The following is an 11969-nucleotide window of genomic DNA, read 5'->3' as shown; positions in this document are numbered from 1 at the left end:
CCTCAAGTTCCAGGTCAGCAGATTCTTAACGGCAGCATTAAGAGGTTAACGGAGGGATGAACGTGATTTAAAAAAATTCATTCAGGGACTAATTTGATTAAAAAAATCATTTAGGGACGAAAATGGAGAACGCGTGATTTTTCAGAGACAAATTTGAGTATTAACCCATCTAAATAGTATATTTATTAATATTTAAGATGGTATCTTAATACATAAAAAAAGGCCAAAAAATTAATGGCAAGTTGTCTTTTTAAAGACATAAGTGTTTTAAGTAGAGTATAGTTGCATGTACAAGTATTTTTGTAATCAAGTTTATTAAGTTGGTGTAAGTCGAGCAAAAAAAAATACGTGTATATTATTTCAACACTTCTCCTTTTCTGCGCTTTTTGTAGTGCAGACATTTTTGTTGAAATATAGTACAAAAAATTTTACATATAATATAAATTTATTGATATAGCATACAAATTTTGCTGCAAATGTATTTTGTTAGTTAAATGAGTCAATATTTTAAATATATAGTTTTTAAAAAATGTGTGCTGCACATTAAATTTTTTATCTTATGTATTAAGATTTTTGTGTTATACATTAAAATTTATGTATTGTGTATATTTTATTGATTTGGTGTCAATATTTTAAATATGTAATCCTTTAAAAATTTATGTATTATATACTAAAATTTATGTGTTGTAGACCAATATTTACATTAAAATTTTTTTGCTCTAATTTTTTGAATATTTATAGAAAAAAATGAAGACAAAAATAATGATTAATAAAGGAAGATGAGGAAGAAAAAAAAAATAAATCAGGTAGCAGCACCAATAACAACTACGTTATAAAAAAAAAACACACAAAAAAATAAGATGACAACAATAATAATAAGGTGAGTTTTATGGTGTCTTTTATTAGGTGTCTAAATTGCCTAACTTACTTTTAAAAGTAAAAAGTAAAATGTTTAAAACAAAAAGTAAAATATTTAAAATTTATTAAATATTATCTATTTGCCTTTTTTAGTAAGTTAGGCACAATTTCAAATACACCATAGCATTGACCTAATAATAAAGCACGCAAAAGAAAAAGATGATGAAAAGCACGCAAAAAGAAAATGATGACGACAATATTAATAACAAAAAATGCAAAAGAAAAAAGATTATGACAACAAAACCGAAAGAGGAGGAAGTGCCCGCCTGTGCATGAAAGAGAAGAAGCGCCTGAGACTTGGTTAAAACCTTGGTTCATAAAATACTTAACGCCTAACTTCATTGTTTAAGGTATCGAATCTACCGAAACCTGGTCATGAAACAGAATAGCAACCTGTCCATTTAAGCATATTTAAATCTTCAAGATAAAAACCACATAAACAACTTATTTTTACTGTCCCCAATGACAAGGTCTACAGATTTATGAAAACAAATCTTAAGATTCTGTACACATCCCAATATTTTGGGTCTTCAGTCGTGACATTCATACACAAATGATATCTAATCCCTCATTCCCTCTACCACATAAAAAAGAAAAAAATGGAAAAAACATTTAAAAACCTTAACCCCCTGCTGAACCAAAATCCAAGAATCTAAGCGGCTAAAGTTCTTTTTGAAAAAATTTATCCCCATCCCCACCTTTTTCTTTATACAATACAATTGATCCTCAAAAAGAATCTCATTCTTGTGGCCATGTCTTAATGTTACCCTCCACTCTCTGATACAGAACCCTGAATCTCGCTCCTGTCTGTGTCCGAATGATCCTTCTGGGATTCGATTTCCGAGTTATTTCCACAATTTCTTCGCTGCCTTCGATCCTGAGGATCCACACAAATGATTAAAACAAATGTCAGTCTAAAATCACTCATCGTTTAAGTGCATGCGGCCTTTTACGAGTTCAACTAGGAACTGAGAACTTGAAGTAGGGCCAAACCAGAATCAACATGGAATCTGGTAGAAGTAATGAGAAGGGCCAATAAATTTGCTTCGAGCATTAAGTATGGTATGTGGTATGATCAAACATCACGGTTCTGGAGTATGCTAATAATTTATTGATACAAGATCCTTTCACAGCGAAAATTTCAAGATAATTAAACAATCATATCCGCAGATTGTATTCAAAATTTTGTTAAGCTTGTGTAAAAACAGAAAGAATCTTTTACAGAAAAACGAAACTTGAAGAATTAGTGACTGAGTATGCATGCAAGAAAATAGAAGCCTGAGAAAAATGGATAAAAGCAAACCTCTCTGGGTAAAGGGTATTCCTCTGACTCGAGCATTCGTACGACTTGGCCCATCTTGGGTCTTTTGACATGATCTGGATCAACACATCTTAAAGCTGTTAAGAGAGCCCGTTTCAAAGCTCTGGTTGATGGCTTCACCTCAATGTTCGGGTCTACTACTTCTTCCGATCGTCTGTTTCCAACCATCATCTTCAACCAGTCAACCAGATTAACCTGAGGACATTGCGGTTCATGGTATGTAAAATGCCACCAGTCAAAACTATTGATCAGAACTTGCATGAATAACATGCAACTAAGAACACACATAACAATAATATTATAATAACAGAGGAATGAATGAATTAGGATATGAATTTCCCCATCCAGGCTCATGACTCCTGTTCCCAGATCGAACCACTAGTCATATGCATTCAACATTAACCAAATAGCACCGGAACAATGTTTGTACTGATACCCAAAAAAACAGAATAATGCATAAGAAATATGGAAATGATTCATCAATATTTAAACAAGTGCCGCCTCCGTGTTTGCCAGGATTGGAAGCTTGGAAGAGCACAATCATAATTTTGCTTTCGGAGGAAGGATGCTTAGTAGTACTAGCAATTGGAGTGAATGTGGAAAAGGAAAGAAAACTATACACAATTACTAGAGCTGTCAAGGACCGAGAACGTTATTGTTATACATGTACTTTAAGTTACTAAGTGAATATTAAATTCTCTTGCTTTTGTAGTTAATTACTGAAAAGTGAACCATAATATCCCAATGACTTGCTTTGATGGTGTTATATAAAATAACTACAGATATTTCTAAATCGGTCATGCATTAGACCATCAAAACAGCATGTACATCCGAAATGCTTCAATACAACATGATGCATTCCCAAATGATAAGGTAGCTGACTAGCTGGAATAAAGTGACAAAACATATGCTGAGTTGGAAACAATTTAAAGATGGTGATGATAAATAGAAAATTTACTCACTTCCTGTGGTGGACGGCCATAGTCGACTGGATCTCTTCCGGTAATTGCTTCGAGCAGCACAACACCAAAACTATAAACATCACTCTTCTCATTTAAAAGGCCAGTATTTGCATATTCAGGAGCCACATATCTGCCAATTTTTTGCATCAAATGGAAAGAGGATTGTATAAGTTTCAATGTTCCTATTCTGAAAGTATAAGAAGTTAAGCACAGAAAAGAAGAAGACATTGCTCTAAAAAGCTCACAATACTGACCCAAAGGTTCCCATAACTCTTGTTGTAACATGACTCTTCCCAGCACCCAGTAACTTGGCCAGGCCAAAATCAGAAACCTTGGCATTGAAGTCGTCATCAATTAATATGTTGCTCGACTTGATATCTCGGTGTACAACCTTCGGTTCAATTGCTTCATGCAAATAAGCAAGCCTGAAAACAAGTATATTGCTACAAATTAGGACTAGGAAAACCAAAAACTAAACTTAGCCTGAAGAAACATAGATGCAATGACTGACGCTTTAGCCGTGCCCAGAAGAATCTTGATACGCGCTTCCCAGGTAAGATATCCATGATGACGCATTGCTCCATGAAGCCATTGCTCTAAGTTTCCATTGTTAACATACTCGTACACTAATATCCTGAAAATATACCAACCAGAGGTATAATTCAAAAAATTGAATGTAATCATGGTCCTTTTAATGTAATTCTAAGACTATACTATAATTGAACAAGCCGGGGTACCTGTGAGTCCCCTCAATGCAATACCCCAAAAGACGAACTAAATTTTTATGTCGAACATGGCCAATAGCTTCAACTTCAACCCTAAATTCTTTCTCTGCTTGACCACTGACCAAAAAAGGAAAAAGGAAAATAAGTTTGGCAGAACTATCAATCTATCATGAATAAAAGAGGGAAAAAACATTAATGTTGATTTGAAGTCATCAACATTGTCATGGAACTCACATGTTATTGAGTATCCTCTTAACTGCCACTGAAGTCCCATTTATCAACTGTCCCCTATAAACAACTCCATAGCCACCTTCACCAAGGACATTCTCCTTCGAAAACCGGTTTGTGGCAAGTTCAAGATCCCTCAATGTAAACCAGTGACCCCAACCCAAGTGAGAGAATTCTGGAAGGCCAGACAGAGGCGAAGGGGCTGTAATAGGATACGAAGAAGACGGATTGTATGCTGCTTTAAACGTGCCGGAGCTGCCTTCTTCCCCTGACTGTGATCCATATCCATCTTTCTCCAAGTGATGAAATGAATCTGAGTGGCTGCCACTATCCCCATGCTTCATTTTCCCCACACCCAAGTGAACCATAACTTTGTCTGATTCTCTGTCACTGGACTTATCATGAATAGTGAGGAGTATTCCATCTCGCGGGACGAATCCATTCGCCGGCACTTGCTCAACCCTCACCTCCTTGATTTCCTTCGACACGGTGGGTATTTGACTAACAGGAACCTTGTTATCTCTATCCTTTTTAGACTTCTTCCTTGAACTAAGGCAAAATGAGAGCACACAAAGGATCACTATAATGAATAATCCAACCGCAATTCCAATTACTTCCCAAACCTTAATACCAAAAATTGGAGTTTTCTTGGACAATTCAACTTTCAGATCAGAACCCATTTCTTAGAAAAAGCCTTGATGCCTACAATATAGTAACAAAACAAACAAACAAAATTTGGATAAGAAAGAAACATTAAACAAATCGCATCAACATTCAATTTTTTTTCGTTAATTAATAGGTAACATCATGCATATATAGACCTGGAATCTTAATTGATGGATACCATTTAACTAAAAAGCAATGTGAGCAAGCATCATAATGCTTGACAACAACACAATTAGGCTAAAAAAGGAAATAGAATATTCAACACTTACATCATAAACCAACTTGTGTTAGTAGATATTATTACATAAGCATAAGCATTCTAAGTAATACAAGCATTCAAACATAGTCTTTCTAACTCTTACCTATCTGTACGGACTCAGATTCACAAGGTCAAAACCACAAATCCTCCCAGATCTCTGAAATCCCTTAACATGAGTCACCCCTTTTACACAAAGAGACCAAACCCAAAAACCTCAGATCTTTGACTATGGGTAACACACAAAACAAAGAACCCAAATCTACCCAGTTCTCAAAAAAGTAAACTTTTTATATGAAAAACAGCGAATGCTTTCTGGGTATGGCAAATGTGAGTGTAAATCTGAACTTTCAGCGGTGGTGGATGAGAATTGAGAAGAAGAAGAAGAAAAGGGATGTGAAGTAGAAGAAGTCAGTGGTAGGTTTTGAGCTTAAGCAAATACAATAGATGCATTGGAATTTTCTCAAAATTTTCTCCAATGCAGTTAAAGAAAGAAAGAGAGAATGATGCAAATGCAAAAATTGCAAAGAAATGAAGAAATGGTTTGCAAACTCTGCATCTGCATCTGCATCTGCTAGTTGCTATTGGGATATTCCTCAGCTGTCTGTCAGGAACATGACTGATGATTATTGCCAATTATTTATTTTTTTGCACCCTTTTTATTTATTTTTATTTTTAATTTTTGGATTTGATTGATGGTTAGCTTTGTAATATTAGTTACACTCTTGTTGTCCGATACCTTAACGAGTGCCTCATAAGTCATAAGTTCGGAACAGGGTCCTTACGTTACTCATTACTCGAACCCAACAAATTAAAATTTATTGCACATTATTATACGCCGAATATTGCCCCGTCATTCTTATCCAACACACTTTTGTATTAGAGTGCTTCAGTGCTTTTTTTTAGTTGGACTTATAAATTTCTAACTTAAAAATAATAATAATAAAATTGATAATTAGGTTTTTGAACATGTCTTGCTTAAAATTTCGTTAGTTTTGTTTTTGTGATTTTTTCTGTTTATATTATACTTGCACGTTAATTAATATATCATCATTCACTTCTAAAATAGGAATAATAATGCGTGAGAATTATGTAAAGAAAATTGTAATAAGGTATTATTTATTTATTTTTCATGATATTTTTGAATTTGACAGACTAAAGATTAATTCGCCGAAAATTTGAGTCTTATTTAACAATTTGTTACTAGCTAATGAATTACAATGCATGATTTGAATTCTCAATATTTGTTTAAATAGACTAATAATTTTTTTTTTTATTAACAACGGGTTTAAAGTCTAAGAAAAAATAAACTAAAGGACAACAATTTTGAGAATGAGATATCGATAGAATCAGTATGAAAACAAAGAGAGAAAACAAGAAAGTAAATTAAATAATACATGACAGTTAAAAAGTAAATTATGACTATAATTAGTCATTTCATCTGCACAAAAATTTGCTTATTAGAATTGATGTTATATTTTTTAGTTAATTAGTCTATTATATCTCTTCTTAATTATCAAAATAAAAGCTTGAAAAAAATACAAATTAATATCATCATAAAGAATAAACCTTATTGTAGCAACTGAGTCCACTTCTATAATTACATAATTATATTTTAGATTTACAGTAAAATTTATACCCATTAAAATTTTTTAAAATTCTGCCAAAATAACTAAGATAAAAGTTAAGTTTGCATTAAAACTAATTAAAAATCTTTTAATTATTAGACGAATCCAAATTAGTTATTATTATTATCTTTTTAGTATGTTTTTGTATATAAGTTCTTTTTGAAATTTTAACTTAGAAATATAAATATATTTTTAATATTGTTTCTTAAGTTCATTTTTTACATCTTTAAAGGAATACTATGTTTATATAGAAAAGTGAATAATAAATTTGGAAAACAAAATTCAACACCTATGATAAGTTATATTTTACAAGTACTCCTAAAAATGAGTAAATTAAATTTGGATATTTTGATTAGCTGTGCAGAAAGTTTAAGATGTGTTATTTAATTTTATTATTGAATTTACTGGTTCTATTTAACTAGCCTTTTAATATTTTATGGGCATCCCATTATTCTTTCCTTTTAATGTCTTTAATTATGTATATAATAAATATTTAAATGAGCCTTTAACAAATTTTAGATCAAATATTAATTTTCAATAATTTTTTATTATTTTATAAATTTTTAAAGTTATTTTTATTGAAAAACACATTGGTTCATCTGTCACTACTTTTAATAAAAGTTTTAATATATATATATTGAATAAATAAATTTTTAATAAATTTTTTATTACAAAAAATTATTGTAAAACAAATTAATCCCCTTACAAACTGATTAATTTGTCTCAAAAACTTCTATAATAATAAAAAATTTTAGAAACAAAGATATCCAATTTAAAAGTTTTTAAAAATTTATTTCAATGTTCACTGATATTAGTACAATTCTTGTGCTTAGTTTTGATAAACTATATGAAAATAAGGTTGCATTATATTATTACTGATTACTATAATTTTTAGCTTAATTATAAGTGTTTGACTTAATAAATAATATCAGAGTAAAATCATTTCCAACTTTTATCATAGTAAAAGTACATCAGGTATATATGTTACATGATAAAATGTCTCTTACCAAATAATATTAGGCAAATTACACTTACTTTACTTGACTCTGCGTAAAATCTAACCTACCTCCTTTCCTAAACACTTTTATATGATGGATAAACAGACAAGAGCCATAATGAATTTTACTAAACCTCAAGCTAATATAACTTGGGCGATATTCATTGTGGAATAAACGTACCAGATTGTCTTTAGTTAATTTTTTTTTTTTTTTTTTGCAGCATACAAATTAACCCCTAAGGCCCTAATTTAACATATTATTTTTTATTAAAAAATGACAAATTATTTCTAACCCTTCGGAAAAAAAGATATTTGACAGCACGATTAAATTATTATTTAATTATTAAAAAATTAAATATTTTTTTGTTAAAAATTATTTTATTTAAAAAATATTATATTTATATATAAGCGTTGCAATTTAAATACTCCACACATAACGAGAACCCTACAATTTCAATTGATTGCATACGAAATCTAGTATAGAATTTTGATATTTTTTACTATTTTAATATGAAACATTTTTGACGTGGTATTATGAAATTAGTGATAGCTGATCACTCCATGTAGACGTAAATACAAAAGTTGTACGGCGAAGATAAAGTTGTAATGAATAATTATTCAATGACTCAGTGTCCAACTTTGTACAGTTACATCTATATCGTCTTGAAGTATACTAATTACGGGATAGTAATTTCTTTAATAAATTAGTGAATAAGCTACTATTTTTATGTATAAATGTTTTAAAATATTAATAAATTTATTTTTAAAAAATGAAATAATAAATATTATATTCATATATAAAAAATAAACTCTAGTTGGTAAAATTATCCAAATGACCGAATCTATATTAAAACACCACTTATATTTTTCAAACTACCATTTCTAACAATTTAGTTTAACATAACTAACTCTAATTGTGGTAACTTCAAGCGTGGGATAAGTTGGGCAAACGATTAGATGGTCCAGAACCTTTGGATTATTAAATGATCTCATAATAAAACATATTTTTTAAATTTTTTAATAATTGTTAAATAGTTTTTTTTTATTTTAATTATAAATTAATCTCATATATTTTATTTAATTATAAAAATTATTTTTTATTTTATAAATTATTATTTTATCATTCATCTATTATGTTTATTAACAATAAAAAAAACAATAACGAATTAGATATTTCATTGATCATAATAATTTTTTGGCAATCCCAATCGATTAAAAGTTCATCTTCGATCCGTTACATTCGTCGAGGGTTGTGAAATTGTGTTTCTTAAAAAATCAATCGATTGAACTTCAGGTTATCACAAAACAATCGATTGAAAGTTGCAAGGGAGTATGGTTTGCCCAAAAATCAATCGATTGGTCTTATTACCCAATCGATTGGTCTTATTACTTTCAGATTACAACCTATTATGTTGTTGATCCACGATACTTGATAGAAGTAAGTTACTGATCGGGATTTGGGAATAATCTAAAAATCTGAGTATATTAATATGAGACACATTCAGCAAAGGCAATCGATTTTTGTACATTACACGGTGTGTGATGGGATATTATATTTACATTTTACATTCTAAAAAAGTTCCTTACTTCAAATAAAGGAATCCTTGGTCAATCCTTATATATATCAACAAAATTCAATAGTAAACGTTAGCTGTATAACAAAATCGAAAGTATTTATCCAACATTAGGATTGGCTGCTCGAAGAATGACCACAAAGCAGGATATCAAAATCGTTCGTTTTTGGATGGCTGGCTGCAATGACACGAAAGTAATACACAAGAACACATCCAATTCAATTGTTCTCAAAATGCTTTTTACATTCGAAAGTACTTTACAAGAAACATGATTTAGAATCACCAGACCAAGAAAATCTTTGAAACGAGCTCCTGAATACTATATTTACATATTCACAAGAGCACAATATTAAAGAGGATATCACAGAGAGCAATAATTCATATGGTTGCCTAGCATCTTTCAAAAATCTTGTACAGTTCCTCCAATGAAGCTACCTGCATAAAGTTTAAAGACACAAAATATCAATAAACGAAATAGATAATGGCAGTAGTCAAATTTCTTTTCTAAGATTAAATTGTATGTTTCTTCATATCACAGATATCATCTATCAATAATTAATTATTGACTCATTCAACCGATAAGAAAATTAGGCCACACAACAACAATTATAACGTTATATTTTCAATTCTAAAATATGAATTTATCATTAAAAATACAAAACAAAATTATTAACACTAAACAAATATGTTGTTCAGTTAATAAAAATTATCATCATGTGGCTCTTTAAAATGAAAAAAGGAAATACTTCTTGCGGTAGTGACCTATGGAGGATGAAATTTGCATGGTGTAAATGCTAACGATGATCAATAGATATCATTTATTGAATTATTAAATAAAAAAAGTATGTACATTACCCGAACAAAGGTTCCATCTGTAGCCATAGAGACAGGTGGTTTTAGAAAGAGTCTCATGGACGGAAAAAGCACATGTTGTATTGATCATTCACGCTGTGTCCATGCAGTCTCAGCTTCAGAAAGCAGTTCTTGCTCAACTTTATCATTAATAATATGTATGTAGTTTAGATTGGATGTTGGTGAGATTGGAGAAGAAGAAGAGAGAAGTTTTTTGGATTTAGAGAGAGAAGAGAGGCTAGCAAAAATGGTGTTCTTATGTTTAAAAGGGGAAGGGAGGCTGAATACGCATGGTTACCACGATTAATATATAACACGTTTCAAATTTTAATCGATTGGATGCAGATAAAAATTATTTACGTCACATTTCAATCGATTGAATTCTCATACCAATCGATTGAATTGGAATATGCCATTAGTCACGTACAAACTTCAAAACATAACCAATCGATTGAATTCTCATAACCAATGGATTAAATTAATTAAACTCGGATTGCTTTGATGAGTTCAACCGATTGGGTAATATGACCAATCGATTGATTTTTGGGCAAACCATACTGCCTTGCAACTTTCGATCGATTATTTTGTGATAACCTAAAGTCCAATCGATTGAGTTATGGGAAACCTGAAATTCAATCGATTGTTTTGTTAATCCAATCGATTGATTTTCTAAGAAACACGATTTCACAACCCTCGACGGATGTAACGGATCAAAGATAAACTTTTAATCGATTAGGATTGCCAAAAAGTTATTACGATCAATGGAAGATCTAATTCGTTATTGTTTTTATTTTTAATTGTTAATAAACATAATAGATAAATGATAAAATAATAATTTATAAAATAAAAAATAGTTTTTATAATTAAATAAAATATATGGAATTAATTTATAATTAAAATTAGAAAAAAACTATTTAGCAGTTATTAAAAAACTTAAAAAACATGTTTTGTTATGGGACCATTTAATGGTCCAAATGTTTTGGAATCATTGAATCCGGTGCCGATAAGTTGGTGGCAGTAAGGTTTGGAGATTTGGAATCGGATGAGGTAGGATTATTATTATAGTTCTAATTGACAATTTGGAGTTAAGTTACATTATATTTGAAGGAGTAATTTGAAAATTTTAAATAATTTTTTAGAATTTAAAAAAGTTTTATCAATTAGAATTTATTTTTTATGAATATATTTTGAGTTTTTTATTTTATAGATAGATTTGTCAAAATATTTGTGAGTATAAATAATATCTTTTATATATATATAATATAATAACTAATTTTCGTATCCACATATGTATTTTATGATTATTTTATTGTTTGATTAATGTTGCAATACCAATGGCTATTGGAGTCATTTTACCCATAGATATAGGTGAAGGAAAAGAGAAATGGGATGAAAATTCAGACTATGTGACACAAAGTAATGAAAATGAGAAGAGTGAAAAGAGCTACACACAAAAGAGAGCCAATTCTCAATTGAGGGATTATGTGATTGAAACTTATAAGACAAAGAAAGGCACAATGTTGACATTATGACTGGTATGACTCTTAATTCCTAATTTTGAGAATGCTTCTTCTTCTTCCCTTCTAGCAATAACACCAATTTCTTTGCCGGTTTCAGGTGTGGCTTAGAAGTCGATGGTACGTTTGCTTCTTATCTGTTTTTTCCTTTCTATTTGATCATAAATTCTTGGTTATACCCATTTCTATTCTTACTTGTTTTTCCCTTTCTATTTGGTCATATACTCTTGTTGCTGAATTTGTTTACTTAGTACTCACCTAGTAGTTGTTAAGATACTGGTTTAACATACTTTATTCTTATAAGTTAAAACTATTTGAGAAGTTT

The 11969-nt window shown here is 30.2% G+C and overlaps 1 protein-coding gene across 1 annotated transcript; it reads right to left on the bottom strand.

The window, feature by feature from the left end:
- Positions 1 to 1343: 1343 nt before the first annotated feature.
- Positions 1344 to 5881, bottom strand: LOC112775827 (probable receptor-like protein kinase At5g18500). Its single transcript, XM_025819712.3, has 8 exons — positions 5183 to 5881; positions 4161 to 4856; positions 3939 to 4043; positions 3713 to 3835; positions 3456 to 3626; positions 3202 to 3331; positions 2222 to 2434; positions 1344 to 1795 (listed from the first exon to the last, which is right to left on the bottom strand). The coding sequence occupies exons 2-8, from the start codon at positions 4832 to 4834 to the stop codon at positions 1682 to 1684; spliced, it is 1530 nt and encodes a 509-aa protein (XP_025675497.1). The 5' UTR covers positions 4835 to 4856; positions 5183 to 5881; the 3' UTR covers positions 1344 to 1681.
- Positions 5882 to 11969: the final 6088 nt, after the last annotated feature.

Source organism: Arachis hypogaea, chromosome 19, assembly GCF_003086295.3.
Source record: "Arachis hypogaea cultivar Tifrunner chromosome 19, arahy.Tifrunner.gnm2.J5K5, whole genome shotgun sequence".
NCBI classification, from domain to species: Eukaryota; Viridiplantae; Streptophyta; class Magnoliopsida; order Fabales; family Fabaceae; genus Arachis; species Arachis hypogaea.
Note: the sequence above shows the minus strand (reverse complement) of the source record. Positions and strands in the feature narration are given on the sequence as shown.

Excerpts from the sequence above, each read along its gene's own strand:
- LOC112775827 (XM_025819712.3), bottom strand. The coding sequence starts at position 4,834 with ATGGGTTCTGATCTGAAAGTTGAATTGTCCAAGAAAACTCCAATTTTT. Across the intron at positions 4,044-4,160 it reads AAGAGGATACTCAATAACAT|TGGTCAAGCAGAGAAAGAAT; the intron begins GTGAGTTCCATG and ends TTTTTTGGTCAG. Across the intron at positions 1,796-2,221 it reads AATACCCTTTACCCAGAGAG|GATCGAAGGCAGCGAAGAAA; the intron begins GTTTGCTTTTAT and ends GTGGATCCTCAG.